Genomic DNA, 18,534 nt, shown 5'->3' on the forward strand with positions numbered 1-18,534 from the left:
AATTACTCTGGGCTAGTCAATGTCAGTCATACATGCAGTTCTTCATAATCAGAGAGCATTCAGGGGAAATCAACAGGTATTTCCTGTTCAGCCTGATTTCATGATTATCTAGCAGATGATTTCGCTGCAGCAGAACTCTTGAGATAAACACTGCTAAACACAGAGCTGGTGTTTTATCCTACCTACTACTATAAATCTCACAATTATCTGTCTGGGCTTACTGTATCCTCCAGAAGCTGGTCCCAAGTAAACAACATTAAATCCTGCTCAAATAAACATAGTCCAAACAGCCATAAACACATCACCAACTGGGCTAATAACGTAAACCAAAGCTGCTGAAAATAAAGCAAGTACAGCTAGAAATACACTCTGTGAGGAAATGGTGTTTACTTCTGGCATTTTATTGAATGATGCTGGAGATATTCCAGAATATTTGTCCACAGTAGCAGGTCCAGTTATAAATGATCTTAATGAGGGTCGTTTCTGAGACAGTGCATGTTGTTTTTGCATTGTTGGACTGCCTCATTAACCTGCACCATCTGCAGTTAACACCATAAGGAGACAGGTGAGATTTCATATTTTTCTGCTTTCATTCAACACACTGTGTCCCTGCTAATAAAGTGTGCTTGACCTCCCAAGCATTTGCTAATGAGCGCATTAGAGTCCAATTTGTATCCCATGAAACAAATAATAAAAGTGGAAAAATTGGGACGGCAGCTTGACATATCAAATGTTTATGAAGTCTCTTCATGATAAGCTAAGGTCAGTTTTCCAGTAAAACTTATGTTGGCTACTGCACAAAGCTGGCAGAAGGATTCAGCTCATGGATCAGCCATAGGTTGCACCACACTAAGCTAAACTTGCATCATAGCGGCTTTATTGGATTGACAAGGTGAAGGCTCTCGGCCACTTCACATTTTTACATTAGGCTCTTGTTGGTTATGGAATTTTCTATCCTTAGGTTACACAAGGTCACGTGTGGGCCTTGAGGTCCTCGGCAGTATTAGTTGTTTGGCTTTGGTTGAGAACAGTAGGTGCTAGTCTATCTCAACACTGTGGTGGCCAGAGCCGTCAGAGGCTCCTGAACACTTTCTTCCTTCCTGACCTCACCATTGACCAGTGATTCCAGCAGTTTCTCCACAACACTTGTCCCACTGATTTGATGGATTGTGTTTACTTAGTGAGCCGACAACTCTGGATTCATTATGATACACAATGTGCCGTGATGTCTGTACATAGGGAGCAGCTGCCCCTTATTTCCTTTCTGTTATGCTCTTTCCCTTAACAAGGCAACACATTATTACATTATCGGCAAACATACGAATATGCTTATAGCTGAAGATCCGGGTAGACATCAGGTCAACTGTGCTAAAGTTTATCAATATTCAAGTGACCTTCACTCAGAGGTTTAGAGCTGTCAGAAAGTGTAGCTGTGTTGAGGTGAAAACACTGTGCATGCAGTCTTAGAGGGGAACTTGGTTTTATCTCTGTATCTGCAGCTGGGGTCAGTACAAAATGTAGATTCTTTGATCAATTTCTTTGAAAAAATAAGATCAAGATGTTTGACCAGTTTTGATACGCTTTGATCTCAATCGTCATCTTCTTTTTTTCAAGAACTCTCTGATCAAGATCAAATGCACCTTGCCTCTAAGCCTCTTTGTTTCATCTTTAAAAAAAAAAAAAAAAAAAAAAAAAAAAAATCAGCTTTCAGTTTAGTCATAAATCATTGAGCAATCATGTTTAGTCCACCTTCTCAGAAATTCGAAAACGTAGATGCAAAAATCCTGTCCAAGAAATGTATAGATCTAAATTAAGCCAAGTTCAACAGCCTCTCGACTGGGGACTAAAAGGTTTAAACTCTTAATCTGGTTTAGACTGTGGGTGTCCACTGCTGCAACAGCTGACTCACCCTTGGGAGTCCACTGACGGTTACACAGAAACCCTCCTAAGTCAGACAAATCTGTAAATGATTAAAGCTTTTAGGAGAATCGTCTGTTTTATTAATTAATATATCCCAAATCTATTTTGAGGCTGGTTATATGAGGAAAGCACACAACCATCTGTTATATAGTTTAAAAAATTTCAAGAAGAGCTTTTTCCAATATCATTATCATCCGTAGGGTTCAGATGAAGAAACCTGCACAACCATATATAAGAATCTGTTTTGGGATTATTGTGGACAACACAGGAACTATAACGTACATATGAAACCATGGCAGCGTGGAGCGGTGAGTGGACCCGTGGCTTTCCTTTGGCTTTGCTCGGGTTTCTAAATCCAACTCACTGTCATTCATTCTCAAGCCAAGGATCCCCCTGCTCACAATGATTAAAGATATTTGAGATGAATTGGTTACAAACTGGAAATGCAATACTGTGAAAAACAAATCTCCATTGATGGCGTCCGAGAATAAATAAGTAATATTTCATGTAGCTATTTTCTCCATTAATCAGACGACAGACATGATGTGAGACAGCAGAGCTGGTGTCTTGAAGAAAACCAGAAGTCCTCTTAATAAATGCCATGAGATCATTCATAATGATGATTATGTGATTATGGCACAACTCCGAATGAGTCCTGTCCAACAATATACTAGTGTATTGTAAAACTATTAGACCTTGGCAACATGCAGTATGACTGTCAAGACAAGAAGCAGAGTAATGTATTCAGGAAGCTCTTTACAGCACATTACTTCAAATTTCAACTTAAAATATTCTTAATTTCTATTTAAAATACTGATTTCTGAGTATCTAAAACAGGAGGCTTTGCCTTGTGTAAAGCAGGTTGTGCAGACCGAGCGTGGCTTAATCATGGCGCTCAGATGGGAAACTGTGATTGCACAGGGTGAAAGCCAAGTTTGCAATTTAGTGTGAAACACAAACTACCCATGAAAACAACAGCCAATTATTCTGGAAAAAACAAATGGACAACCACAGCCAAACTGGAATGAGGGATAATTTTGTGTGTTAAATAAATAAATACAATAAAGATTAATAAACTAGCCACGAAGGCAACTGTAAAGTCTTTAAATAGGTTGAGGGGTACTGGCACAAGAGAAAAGAGGATCATTTCACTGACTAGTGCCGCATGTGAAAAGAACTTTTTCCCAGATCTTTACACTGCACATTCCTCATGTAATTGTATTTTTCTCTGCTTTGCCTGAAATGCTGTTTCAAACACTGTTTCAAACTTTGAAAATGTGCTAAACTTTTTACAAAAGAAAATAACATCTATGAATCATTTTGTTAGCAGTCCAGACAGGAAACAGTCCTTTTTACTCTTCTAGAGGAGTCTGATTTTCTGTTTTCCAAAGATCACTAATTTGCTGATGTCAAGTTGTTACCGCAAATTAAAAGCTCATTGCGCAGGCAAACATGCCAGCGTGTGTCCTGCCAACTCATCTGTTCGCCGTGACAACCTGTATCCATCATTCATCCACATGATTTACAGCCCAACGTCACCAACAGTGGAGTGTGAGATACATCATCAGCTGCGGCATAAATCTGAATTGTGCTTGTTGGTCACATACAAAACACTACAGTTTTTTTGTGAGGTTTTACTTACTCAAAGGACATCTCAAAACTAAACTTAACCCATTTCAGGACCTGAACCGCTCCCACAGAGAGTATATTTTACATACAGATGTAGAATGCTGTGACTCCGCAGGAAATAGACATATAAGTGATTCATTTTCCAATATGGATTTACACTTCATTGAATGAATGAATGGGCTCTGCGACGGTTGCAGGAAGAAATAAATGAAATCCTTATTCACCTAATAAGGGCCAGCCATCTGTGTGCTCACTGGGAAACTATGGTGGATTATTCCCTTGCTAAAAATCAATAACCTCTCAATGAGCTGCCGGTGGTAGATGCTAGCTCCTGAGGTGAATGAGAATGTGAGCCGCAGGATGTGAGGTTTAAGAGGTGACATAATCATAGACGCCAATCAAGGTCTATTGTCTCCGAACAACAAGGCCCTGTCTCGAGGGAGCGAATGAGCACACATGGCAGGTAACCGAGGCCTGCCTGTTTTATATCAGCTGTCGTGTGGGAGAGTCATCAGCTTCATCAATCATGCGGAATGATGGCTGCACTGCATTAGCAAATGTTTCAGAGTAGTACTAAATGAGAGGCAGAGGCAGGGAGAGCACTGCACAAGTCATTTAATCTAGTGTTTAGTGCTGATAATGTATTTTTCTTTACACAAGTGATTGAATTCTGCCAGCAGGGAGAGATAATTTCTCTCTTCTGTCTTCACAGACAGAAATTAACCTGTCTCAAGAAATCTCCTGATATAGCCTAAGTGTCACTCATCATAATTTATCCTTTTCCTCAGATAATGGCACTTGTTTCTGGAAGATAAAACATTAAGCCTGACCGAGAGGCTAAAATACTTGCTGACTTATTTTGGCAGACAAAGAGATGGTCTGAGGTTTCTGAGTGACAGTTTGTTTGAACAGTCGTGAGCCTCATGTGTCTGAAGTTTAGGGTCTTCATCAAGGACTCTGGCAGTCACTCACACAAATGAAAACAAAGCTTGCAAGCCAGCACGGCTGTGGATGGATTTCCCTTTAACTGCTTCCTAATTAAAACAGCCGCTGATGTTTCTACCATGTGGTCGTGGAGAAATGTGTCTACTGTACGGGCTTGGACACGTTTTGGAAGAGCCACTTGGGGGATCCGGTGTGGTTTTGGGCCCTTTTAACATCATCAGGTAAATGTTGTAAGACTCTAAGCAGCTGGAGTTCACAGTCAGGACAACACATGCTCGCCACAGACTGAAACAGACAGCCTCAAGGCCTTCACAGTCACACTTAAACAATCAAGGATCAGACCTTCCATCTAATGCCATAATGCTTTATCAGTCATTCTTTCTTACTTGCCAGCACTGCTCTCTTTGCTTTTGCATACACGCAATTTCTCTCGGACCAAAAATGTATTTTTCTTGAGAGTGCATTTAAGGAGTCTCATTATTCTGTCAGAGCAGCTGACAGCACTTCTCTCCAGATCCCCAAACCTCAGGGGCTGGTAAAGGAAAAACAGTTGTGCACACTTTCTCCCAACCCAAACTTCCTCCTAGGACGAAAAATAAACTCAGGCCAATTGTGTGCATCCACCTCCTGCCCAAGAGGAAGATCTCACTTGGCAAAATAGCCAGAGGAGAAAGTCACACATGTGAAAGGTCAAAGATGAAGAGAAACACCGTGGCCACAGATACTGAGGGTCAGTGCTCAGCCAAAATAAACCACTGAAATCAACCCTGTAAACCATCATGATTCCATCAATCTGTCACCAGTGTGATTTTATTCATGATGACAGAGAGCGAGGGCGAGCGAGCATGAGAGAAAGAGAGTGAACGAGAGAGTTGGCTCTGTCTGTGAAATACAATACAACACAAGCTGTTCTCCATCTGGAGAGATGTCAGACTCGTCTGCCTCACCAAGCCATGACATGCTACATTAGAACTTGTCAATTTACACCACATTTGATTGGATTTGGTAATGCCAAACATATACAGGCAAACACAAAAAATATATGGCCCAAATCTTTACTTAACACGACTCATTAAATATAAACTCATGTTTTTAAACAACTCTGAATATTCTACAGGTGTAGCTGGTGAGTAAAAGCAAAAGTACGGAGAGAAACAGTAGCGGAATGCCATTACCAACAGTAGGAACTTAACCTACATATATCTGGTTTCATTCTTTCATAACCCACACAACCATTTAGTGAAAAGCCCCCTAAGGCTGAGATTACAGCCCTGGATTGGATTCAACTCTTGCCCTCTCTCAGTGTAGCTATTTGATGAAAGGCTTGGCAAGGGTCACATCCAAGTGCGGTGGGTATTTTATTATTTTTCTTTAAACATTCTTAAATGAAACTATATGAGAAGAACCTGGGCCAGACTGGTTGTCTGGTTGTAAATAACCTGTGGTGTCCCAGAGGGTGGCATACTGCAGGCTGTTGTGCTTTGCACGCATTTTGCAGAGTACTAAAAACCACGCACTAGGTTCCCAGGGCTCAACGGTATCAATTAGAGGCAGCTTGTGAAAAGATGTGCTTCCTCCATTGCTGTGGTCTGGTCAGAGGTAGGAAGTGAGGGAAGAGAGAGGAAGGAGGCAACTCCTTCTGCAGGGACTGTAAGGATCCACAAGAATAGTCTTCAGTTTGCCCTGTCAGCTTGTTCACAAGTCCACAAATAAAGAAAAGTGTGACCAGTCCCTCACTATTTCCGTTCCCTCATCAGAAGTGCATAGTAATGTTCTCTCTCTACCACAACTCAATAACTTGGGAGAACACACAGCATCGGAACAAAGGCCACAAAGTGCATATGTTTAGTTGTGTCCCAGTGTTACAAGCCCGAGGGGAGCGGCAGGTTACCCACAGTGGCTAAACTGGCCAGACCACAGGCCCTTCTGTTCTGAACTTGAGTTCACTTACCACACTTAGGGAACACCGGATACTGTAATCATTTTTGAAAACCACTTTAACCACAATAATAACACAAGTCAGAGAAATTCCAACACTTGTCTCAGTTAAGGAACTGAAGCTGAACCTGGCAAGAAAGGGGAAAATGGCACTGATGACCTGCTCTACAGTGCTATGCCATTTTTCCCACCCCAAAGTAAACGGCAAAATACACAATTTGCAACTGCTCTTTAGATCAACACATGGCATCATCTTCTAATCTGAACCCTCTATCAGCAGGAACCGATATAAAACCGTTACAAACCGCTGTTGAAAAATAAATACATTTTATGATGCGACAATGCTACACTTAAAATTTGGTTAGGCACAAAAAAAATGACTTGGTTTGTTTCAGGGAAATCTGGTTTGGGTTTAAATGACCACATCGTTAAGGTTAGGGGAGCTATGTCGTCATGGTTACAATAATAAACATGTGTTCAAGGTTGGGGAATGATCTCGGTTATGCTTTTAAAAAAAAGATTGTAAAACTGTTAGAGTCAGATGTTTTGTTGACCCAAACATCCACCCTGACCTCCTCCCTTGCTACCATCATAATTACTACAGCCGTTACCATAGGTTGTTTGGGGCACTTGCTGAAATTACTGTTTCTGTCATTTGTCTTGGGAGGATCCTCTCAAACATTTTGCATTCCTCTGTGGAGAGTCTTACATAGAGGTCACTTCTGTTGCCCCGATTTTATCATCATTTTAAGAAAAATTAAATATATCAGTCATTCAAGTGGTCAAGCAAGTCAAAATATTCTGAAAAGTTTACAACCTTTTAACTCTCTCAAACAATAAACCTGTGAGAGCACCAACAAGTAGGTTTGGATAATCTAAAACATCTTTAACCACTTTTGATTTCCCTTTTTCATTACAAAAGAAATACGGCTTATAATTAAAGCAGACCATAATTGCTCCAGTAATAAATGATTCAAATATGGCAACCATTCTGTCAGCTTTGGCAACCAAAAGCTGATAGCTGATGGCTGCTGGCAACCAGCTCTAAAACTTGTTGGGCCGCATTTCCCAAATAGCATTGACTGACGCATCATCTTTCCAGCTAAACCATCCATGCCACCAGAAACCGACAAGCTGAACTGGCATATTCATAACACAAAGAAGCTTCTGTTAGCACGCTATCCTCTGCCCTGCTTCGTCTCGCTTCTTGAAAACGTTAACAGGAGCACGTATGACCGTAATGAGTTCACCCAATTGGTTCTGACAGGTTTGGTCCGCAAATCTGCAGCAGTTTTCTGCTCTGTTCAAACAGTGAACACTGAGGTCTTGCTTCTTTGTCCTTCATAAACAACGGGCCAACACAACCACAGCTTAATTCCCCTCTGTTTGAGGACAAATGGCCTCCTTCATTGGGTCCAGTGAGAACAGAGGGACCACACAGCCCCTTCTTCTTGGAATGGACAAAGGCTTTACCCCTGGACCGGCCAACTTGTGTCATAACCTTATCGAAACGAGACAGTGCTCCTTGTCAGAGAATAAGGCCACCGAGATGGAGAGGCCCAGTGAAGAGGGGTCGCCTTCTCCTTTTCCTTACTGAAAAGGGCAAACTATAGCATCCCTGTTGGATATGGGGGACAGGGGAGTTTTTGTTTCTAATGGCTTGGGGTTCTCTGCTTACACGTCATGCCCCCTCTCATCCACAGTCCTGTTAATCCCATTAATATGAAGAGGGCCAAGAGCCTGAGAGTGGCCACGGCTTAAGAGCCATCAGCCAGCATTAGCCCTCGAAATCCAAACCCTTGTCTAGACCCATTAACAACTTTGCCCGGCAGAGTCAAATCATTGGAGACTCATGTTTAACGATGGGAGCATAACCTATAGCCACCATTTATTGATCACTACACATGTTCAAAACATTGTTTTCAGGAGTGGACACACCAGATGCAACTGGCTAATCTCTTTTTGTTGAGTAAACAGCACATTTGACCCTTTGTCTTGACTCAGTGTGTTCCCTGGCAGCTTTAAAGCCTTTCTCACATTATTGAGTAGGCGTGATGAACCTCATGTCATCCAATACTGACCATGTGAAGCTTTTTGCTTATTTGACTTTTCAGTTGGAAATTGAAAAATATTCCCATTCAAGGCAAATCACTGTGTTTGTCTGCCTGAAGTATACTGCATGTGCGTGTGCTGCTATAACCACATGATGTATTAAGAGAGATAATCTGCTGCCTTTTAATTAAATAGCCAGGCAAGGAGCACTGAGAATACCTAAAGAGGACTTAGTTTAGCACCTTGTCCATTGCTGCAAAGGCAATCTCTAATGTCTCAATCCACCACCAGGCATCTACATATGGCCCATTTCTCATCCCACTGCATACCAGTCGGGTGATTTAAAAGCATTAGAGCCTGATTAATGCAGCTTTGAAACAGCTTGCTCTGGCTGAGCTTGAGCACTGTGAGGGCTTTCAAGAAACAATGGGCATGAGCAGCTTTCAATCCCACAAGTGACCTAGCGCTGTGGTGTATCACAAATGACAATCAGCCGAAGTCTGGCAATCACCAGAGTGATTCTGCTCCATTCACCGTACCACTTACATTCAGTTTCAGCCAATGGCAATCAGCAGTTTACTCCAGTAATTAAAAGGAAGGTGCCTTCAGCTCCCCACTGTGATAAACTACTCATCGAGCTATCACAGGAATTTAAGAGTCAGGTATGTATAGAGTTTCTCACGAGTCTAGACATCATCGCGATCGGGAGGTTATGGGTGCCTGGCAGCATCAAGGTTGCATGTTCCCTGTGTAAAACCTACTGTTTTCACACAGATTTGGGAACAATGATGTTTGAAATGCATCCCTTAGTCGTAGCATATCTACCATCTTTATAGTGAATGCAGGATTTGTGAATAGTCAACCTGTTAGTTGGCTATGTTTTACCTAAACAGAAAAAACAAACCCACATTATGCAAAACAGGAGTCCACAACCAGGCTACAGCTCTATGAGTTTGTTCTTAAGAACAATGGTGCTTTGATGTAAATGCTACTGTCGGCATGCAAACATACCCACAATGACCATGCTAACATGTTGAAGTTAGATAGCAGATATATTTATCATGCTCACCATCTTATTTTAGCATGTAAGTGGGCTGACATTTGCTGATGAAAATGTCATCCGTTTTGCAGGTATTTAGCCATAAATCAAAGTCTTGGAGAAACTGTCTTGTAATGATGCCTCAGGGGATAACCAAAGTAATTGGGATTCATCCTCTGGGGACCATTAATGTCTGCAAAGAGTTCAATGGCAGTGTATCTAATAATTGGTGAGATAGTTCAGTGGTAGACTGACTGGAGGTTTACACTGCCATCCATAGAGCCATTCCACTAGAGTGGTTAATGAATTGGTTGGTGTAATAGAGAGTTTTTGTAAATATGCATTGGCCTCTCTTGGTTTCATCTTAAACACAGCTTTGACATTTATTGTACTCTTTATTTACCCTCTGGCATTATGCCTAACTTAATTACAGAAAGTGCAAAGTATTGGAGGTATCACTGACCAGAAATAATAATTTCCTCACATTCTTGTGGAAAAACCTTTTCAAACCTTTCAATTGCCAGAGCAGTGATGGAGAGAGTTCACCTAAGCCTGGCTGGGTCACACCCATCAATATACAGATCACACTTTGGAAGCTGTCTTTCCACAGTGGGACGCAAAGCAGTCTGAAGAGCTAATTTAACTGTTTTGACAGTCACTGGGAAACCTGGTGACCCAGAATGGAAAGGTAGAGGAAAGGAAGCCCTCAGTTAGGCAACAGGAATGTAGTGTTCTGCTGCAATGTGTGCGTTTCCACACATTTTACATGTTGGGAAGCATACCAGCAAGACACTTTCTCAAATTTAATCGCTTTTGCACATTTTACAAATATGCAGGTATTTCAGATTTTTCCTTTCTGCCCTCACCACAGGGAGCGTAGTACAAAGGCCACTATTTTTTTAAATGAGCTTAAAGGTGAAGGTGAAATTCAATAGCCAAGATAGAGGGTAATGAAGTCTTATTCTGGGCGTAATGATAGTAAGGGATGAAAGGTGCATCGTATCTAGTCAGCTGTTTCCTATTGACCTAAATATGAACTCACTCTCTACAAGACTCTGATGCTTCAAGTAATTCTGCAGGGTTTTGTGGGTAATGGAAGCAACTCACAAACATATCAGAACCCCTCATTAATGGTATTTTTAGAAACAAATGAATTCTGCCAGGCTAGCTTATCTTGCAATTGTGGTGAGAGTGAAAATTTCTATCCTGATCGTTTATCTTCAGGAAAATGAGAGGTTAGGAAAATGGAGATCCAATCTATCTGTGGTTAGACACTGAGCTGATATTTCCGGGCTGGTGTGCCTCAGAAAGTAAAGATGGTCACAGTGTTGGCATATTCTAATAAGAAATCCATCCATTTCTATGAAATGATGGGAGATTTGTTGTCATTTCTGTGATACTTGCATTCTTGAGTGAAAAATGAGGAAGGAACTGGAGTTTTAAGACCTTTTTAGATACAAGTTTGTTGTCTCACAACAGCTACTGTGCCTGGAATGTGAACACTCTCAGGGTGGCGTAGAGTAATTTTTGTGTGATCCGTAAACGTTACAGAGAATTCACAAAACACCCTCCTGTAATGTGAGAAAATCTATCAAGAGAAAGTGTGGGGCCAACAAGATTGGGCAGGATGCCTCCCACATATCTCCTTCCTCTCCAGCCAACAGATTGTACTCCCTGGTGGTTTAAGGGAGGAAATGCAAGAACATCAAAGTTTACTCCTCTAGCACAAAGAAAATAGCCACTATCTTGCTGTCAGTAATTTTTCTATTTCTATTTATTTAAACATGCAATATCTGAATTTACTGACAACGTGGGTGAGGGAAAAAACAAGATATTAAGTTAAAAACACCATTTAAATCACCCATTTGCACATCCAGCATACGTATTCAGCATTCATTTGGAGTCGTATATTTGGACGCTTGCCAAATGTCAATTTCTCTCCTTTTAGCTCTGTTTTGTTCTCCGCCAACTCCTAAAGGAAAAATATGAACCTTCAACTGTTATATACAACCTCATGTTCACTAGCTTGTTGTTAACTAAAGTAAATTTGTTGGCCCTAAGCCCAAAATAATCAGCTGAAAGATGTTTAAAAAAGCTCTGTAGAGTTGAGGAACTGCATAGTCAGATCATGATTTCTTTCAAGCGACTTCTTTCACATTACTCAGACAATTCATCCACTGTTACTATGAAAAATATGAATTATAGCTCCTTTTCAAAATACAATAATATGACTGTATGTGCTTCTCTCATGACTCTATTACGCACTGTCTGTGTCATCAGAAACTTTGATGTCTCCATCCTGGCAACTACAAGCAAACACAACATCCTCCATTTGAATCCACTTCAAACCTTCCCCTCCAAACTGCAGAAGGGAGAAAAACCCTAAACTGCTCACCAAATGGGACCATCTGGAGGCAGCCGTTGGATGATGGGAGCTGGAGGCCTAAAAGGCTTTGGGGGTTGTTGAAGGGAAAGCAGGCAGTGAAAGAGAGACAGAGAGAGGGAGACAGCAGAGCAGCTACGTCTACCAAACCATGTCGTGAGTCCCTCTCTGCAGGCAGGACGGTAATTACAGGGCGCAGACAGAGAAAGCCTGACTGGGGAAAAAAGCGGAGATACCCAAACTGCTGGGTTGCCGCCCTCAACATAACCACAACCAGTACATCCTACAGTATAGGCTATGTGAGGAGGGTTCCGGATCAGTGAACTGACACACCGTGCCAAGGAAGAGGCAGCCGTGGTCACAGACAGAGTCCACGTCAGGCCAGGTAGGTCAACACAAAAGACCACACAGAGAGATCCTCCAGTTTACAAAGGCTCTATGAAGACTGTGAGAAAGCTGCCTACAATAAATGATAAACAATGCAATAAATTTAAGCAATTTAAAAAATAAAATCAACACCAAACACCAAAAGATTCACAGCTGTTTTTTACCCGTTACCCGGTTGGTATGATCATTAAACAACATGAGTCACCGCCCAAAGCGCTGTGTGGCTTCTTTGCCATCATCGACTCAGAGCTCACATCAGACTGCATCAGCGTGAAGTGTTCAGCTCTGCCCCCGATCCTGACTTCTCTAATAAAGCTTTCAGGGCATGGAGCAGAGCACCGACTCGCCTTTACCAACTGTCTGAGCGTTATAAATCATCGCCCATGCCCAGGGAGGCTACGTCCTTCAGTGTGACCCGCAACCTTCACACATCCTCGCACAGTCATACCTTACGACATCATACCAGGGCAGAGAAATGAAGTGGGTGCAGTTCATCACATCCGTCAAGCTCCTGACAGGGAACGGTAATCCATAAAACCAGCGTGTGTGGGTAGGCAGAAATATGCCTCGAAAAGAGCTCAGTGTTTTCAACTGTTCAATGGAGAAAGTCATTGTCTTTTTGATTTCCTACTACCAATTTAACCTTGGTTAACCTGTGACACAAAAGCTTTTTAGAAACTCTGAGGACTGTGACATGAATTTCCACCTGCAATCATGATAATAATACACTAATGCTCGCACAAGGGTTTGCTGTTACACCATGCGTTTCTAATGTTCGGGCTTACAGCAAGTCACAGAATATTGCACCAGTATTTCTCCTCTGACATTTATCAGGACTTTCCCATTCCTTCACTCAACCCTAACGGTAGATTATAGCAGCAGAGAGATATGAACTACATGACGTATGATTCCCATTTTCTGGTGCAGGTGTCAAAGCTGTGTATGTGTTAATGATGAGTGTGTCCAGGGGAGGGGGAGGAAAAGCTCCCTGGGGTGATTAGGCATGGTGGAGCAAGCCACTCTTCCAGGCTGTTGTTGTTTTTTCCCAAGGGAGGGGGCCTTGACTGACTGCAAGGATCAAAAAACAGCCATGCATGAGATTATTTTTTTCACCGCCTGGAGGATAACATTTCTTTTAACACATGTAAAACTGTTTGTTTTTTTTCCCCTTTAACTGTGACCTCCTGTTGGCCTTGGTTACTATGTACGGAATGCAGAAAAGTTTACTCAAATTAATGTGTAACCAGCGGACTCGCCTTTGATAAGAAGTATGTGACTCAAAAAAAACACAGTGCCTTTTTTTTTTTTTTCCCCTCGAACACTCCCTTCACCACAGGAAGAATACATGGAAGGAGAGCAGCAAATCATTATGTATTCTGCTGCCAGAAGAGACTACCAGCCAATCGATTGCAGATCCTCAGGTGTCTTTTACGCCAGCTCTGCAGCCCTGAGCTATTTTACGCTCACTGCAAGTCTAACTTTTTTATCACTCGCTGAATTAACTCGATGCATTGGTTTCACAGCCAGGAGCAAACGTGTGGCACAATCTGTCTTCTCGCAGCGAGGAATCAATGCTGCACTGTGACAAACTATCCATATTTAATTCTTCTGCAACTATTTATCATAAACATTCAACAGTAGACACAGACTTTCCCCAAATAAGATATCAGCTACAGATTTTTTTATTTTTGGAGTGGGAGGCCTTACATTCTGTAATACTGATGCACTTTGAGTTGTTGAAAAACATTATCTGAATGATCCATAAATTACTGTCAGACTCACAGTTAAAATAAATCCTGCCTACAGGCTTCAGGGCGTTGGGTAATGGCAAGCTCGCAGTTTGATTTATTGTCATCCTCAGATTCAGTATTTTCCACAATGACAGCATCTTTAACGTCACATCAGCTTTTTTTTTGTTTTGTTTTTTCATACATGTGCACATTATTAGCAAGTTAGATTAGTTCCTGTGTCCAAGGCGGTTTTACTTAAGCGCCCTTCTTTTTTGTCTATCTCTCTCCCTCCCCCAGTAGAGCCCAAGGGGGACAGGAGACGGCTGCTAATTACAAGCCTGAACCAAACACATGGTGTTAAAAACAGATAACGCTGGCTGACAGATAGCCTGCAATGAAAAACATGTCAGAGAGAGAGAGAGAGAGAGAGAGAGGGGGAGAGAGGATACGTCAGACGAAAAAAACTTTAAAAATCCCCTGGCTGGCACTGAAAAAATCTGTCATTCATCTCTTTCGTAAGAAGCCTGAAATAACTTGGACCCGAACTCACACGGTAATAAAAAACATTATGTTAACATCTCTTCGCAGAATAATCAGGGTTTTGGCTTTCTGTCTTACATTAAAAACTTGGGAGGCTTGAGGCTCTCCGGCAGCCACACAGCAGCTGACTCTGCAGCAGTGAGTAGCCTCTCACCTCTCCACAGTAAGGCCACTCCCTGACAGGTTTATGGACACTAAACACCATCTTTCTTGCAAGAAGTTGCAAGAATCACCTGACCATAACATAAAGTGCAAAGGTGTATTGCGTCTACAGCAGGAAAACTATCAGACTTTGAGTAAAACGGCCTGAGGGAATGTGTAACATGGGAAGTGTCCCATATACAGAGCTAAGTTGTAAAGGAAATACACCACCAGTTGATGTAGAGGGTGTTAATGTTCTGTTTTTACTCACTAATATGTAACCTCTGGGTGTGTTTTAAAAGCTGCACATCTGCTATGCATACACACAAACTGCTGCTGGTACAAAGCGCACAACGCAGGATGAGGAACTGCAGCATATATTGTGTCAAGAGCAGGTGATATCTATAAATATCAGATCACTAATAATCAACCTGTATTAAGTACAAAATGATGGAAGCAAACCATGCCTCTGACCTACATCAAGGCCCCGGATGGTACATTAATGAGCCTGAGGCACTGACAACCATTCAGCCATCAAATATCAAAAGGCCAGCAATGAGTAATGCATCACCCCGCTGAACCCATGCACCGACTGCGCTCGCTTTTTTTTTTCAAAAGCAGAAGGTGGATGGTGACAATTTCAAGTAAATTACTGACAAAAACACTTTCCTAAAAGTTTCATTCAGAACAATTTGCCGATGGGATTTGTGCTGTGGATGAAACGAGACAATATTCCTCCTCTAGGGATCAATTATTTCCTCAAAGACTAAGAACAAGTCCAGACTGTGGACAACACTTTGTACTGAGGCACCCAAGCACACTGGCTGTTTTAAAAAAAGAAAGAAGCAGCAGTAGGAACATGTGGAAAATATCCTGTATAATCATGATCCCTGTAACTCAATAAAAAGTGTCTGCAGGTGAAAGCAGTGATTTCTAAGTTGCAGTGACAGAGCAACCAGTAGAGCACTGCGATCACTGCACATCTGTTCATACTCTATTGATAAATTGATAGTTGTCCTCAGGTAGACTTGCTCATATTAACAGAAATAAAAAAAGCTCAGCTCAGTGTTGCATACAGAGTTATGGCAACATAATGAGTGAAAGCCTATCTGTTGTCCAGAACCGATAAGACACAGGTGATGAGATGTGGTGGTGGACAGTGACGAACATGAGGCTTCATGTCATTCATTCAACCCAAGTACCTGTCATCGTAGCAGAAATCGGCGCCCAGAGTGTTGACATACAGGACCAGAGCCACGGCGCCGCACAGCAATTCTGCAAACATTTCTCTGTCTCGCACACACGCGGGGAAATAATAATAAAAAACAAAATAAAAAAAATAACACACACACACAAAAAAAAAAAAAAGATGCAAAAGCGAGACAGAGATGAAGCAGCGAATCCCGGATCTCTTATTCCCTCTCAGTCCCCGTCTTTGTCAGGATGTCTCTGCGAAAACAAGTCCACTTCCCACTCCTGCCCCCCCATCATCCTCGCTGAAGTGCACAAAGTGGATAATCCATAGGTCGCTTTCTCTCTAACCCATGTTGGGTCTGAGCTGGAGAGCTGTTTTATCCTGCTGGGAGTTGGGCAGAAGATAAAAGACGAGCAGCGTTTCAGTGGATGTGTGACAGCATACCGCACGCCTTCCCGACACGGAGGAGGATCCGAGCTCTGATGCTCAGCGGCCGCTGCTGGATGAAGCGTCGTGAGCCAGAGCGCCGTCAAGTCACCCGCGATGAGAGCTACCGCTTCCGGTTGGACTTTAAAAATAAAACTCACTAGAAAAAGTGCCCGAAGCAAATATGAAAAGTGAGATGTGAAGAGGTTTTTCTTATTTCGTGTGTTATAATTTTATAGTGTTCTATGACTGCATGTTCTGTACATCTCCCATTTCTTATGACTTATTGTCAATTTATGCCGTATTTCATATTTTATGTGTAGTTTTGTTCTCACCTAAAACACCTATTAACGAAGTAAAAAAAAAACATATACGTTTATTCATATCACAGCTTCTATCCATCTTAATTTACCGATGAATGAACTTTTTTGTTGTAATGTGCAACATTAATGTGCGAGACAAATCCCCTCCACTTCCGCTCCTACCCTCGGTGTCTCTAGTCGATTGACGCATCGCCAGCTAAAAGCATGTGGTGTAGGAGATCTCAGGCGCATGCGCATTTCCCCACCAACGTAACAGGATAAATCACACTACACGATGCTGAGACCAGTGGGTAAGGGTCACTTACTACCACTAACAGTAGTCCATAATATAGAGGTGGTCCTCGGTGTGGCGTTCAAAGACATCTCGGCTTTATTCAGGTGGGTGTTATGGATTTTTAAAGCACAATCATGAATATTCTAATTTCTTTCATTCCCTAGGGCTTACCATCATAATGATAATCATATGTGTCACTCATGTCATCCACTAACTGCAGCAGAGAGCACGTTATGGTATAGACAAATATATTCTTTCATTAGAATAAATGATAATTAACCCCTGAGGCTGTAAAGTACAAACAGCAATGTAAAACTGCCCCGTGTGTTGTGAATAATTTCACTGAAGTTTTATTATAAAAAACAATCTGCTTTCAATAAACATAACTGATCACAGCTGCAGAAAACATCAGCTATAAAAGGGACATTGTGTGCATGTGCTCTGACTTCTGTTCATTTCCAAAAAGAAATGTTTTTTGTTTCCAGTCTGGTCATCAGATTAAATCATAAAATATTTCCCATTACTAGATGTGAAGAATAGGTGACATGTTCATCACACTGACCACAAAGAGTCTTATCAGTGTCACACGAGTAATTTCTCTCTATTAATCTGGCTTGAAAAGGCGAGTGTAGGAGTTTAGCTGCACCCATAGTGACCAGTAGAGGGCTCACAGTGCATGACGTATGTTGAGATGTTATTTCACTCTCTGTTTTAGTTTAATAGTTTAAATTGATGAATCATTATCTCATTGTTTCAAAACACTGATGAGAATAAAATAATAAATGTAAGTATTATTTTCCATAATGAGTATAATATCTGTTATTTATTATACTTTTCTAGACCGGATCTGTATCATCAATTTCAGGATGTGCAACATGTTTAATTTCCAAAAACAATACACAGCATTTTAAAATTAAAGTCCTCCATAGTTTATGACTGATCAAATGTTCCTGGACTCTCTTTTCGGAGGGTATTACACAATATAAAGACAAAAGAGACTGGCAGCAAAAAAAAAGGAGAAAAAAAAAGAATAATTGTAAAAGTGCTTCACAGACAAAGAAAGTCGTCTGGCCCACTGCATATTGATTCAGGGTTGTTTCAATAGGCAGACCCCATCTGTCGGAGCAGACTTCAGAGCAGCCTTTCACAAGACAGCAGCAGGACACTATGATGCAGAATAGCAGGAATTAATTAGAATGATCAGAGCAAGAAAGACAAGGTTTTTGTTCCAAGACAACTAACTGAGGACTGATTAAATATCCAAACATGAGTGATCCAACCATCAGGGTCAAAGCATGTGCACATGTTCTGCTATGCCTCACTGTATTACACAGCAAAAACCAAAATGACAAGTCTTGCTCTGAAGAAAACAAAGTGAATCATCTGATTATCAAAGGAAAATTTGATCAAATAATTCTTCTTGATCGCTTCTGCCCAAAATTTTCTGCACTTGCGTCATGTGCACATATATCTGCTCTCTTTTTCTTTCCTTATCTGTCTGTCTGTCTGTCTCTCCACACACCAAAAAAGGCATGGGGAAAATTGGATAGCCAGTATCTTAGATTCATGGATTCTTAACTTCCTGTACTTTATCGTCCACTACTGGCAGCGA

At 41.5% G+C, this 18,534-nt stretch overlaps 1 protein-coding gene across 1 annotated transcript in view; it reads right to left on the bottom strand.

The window, feature by feature from the left end:
- The window catches only part of tmtc2b (transmembrane O-mannosyltransferase targeting cadherins 2b), a 92,227-nt gene extending 75,800 nt beyond the window's left edge, over positions 1-16,427 (bottom strand). The window contains exon 1 of the mRNA XM_010756822.3: positions 15,907-16,427. Coding sequence (XP_010755124.2) covers positions 15,907-15,989 — 83 coding nt within the window. The 5' untranslated portion in view covers positions 15,990-16,427. The remainder of the gene's footprint in view (positions 1-15,906) is intronic.
- Between the last annotated feature and the right edge of the window lie 2,107 nt (positions 16,428-18,534).

Source organism: Larimichthys crocea, chromosome XXI, assembly GCF_000972845.2.
Source record: "Larimichthys crocea isolate SSNF chromosome XXI, L_crocea_2.0, whole genome shotgun sequence".
NCBI lineage: Eukaryota > Metazoa > Chordata > Actinopteri > Sciaenidae > Larimichthys > Larimichthys crocea.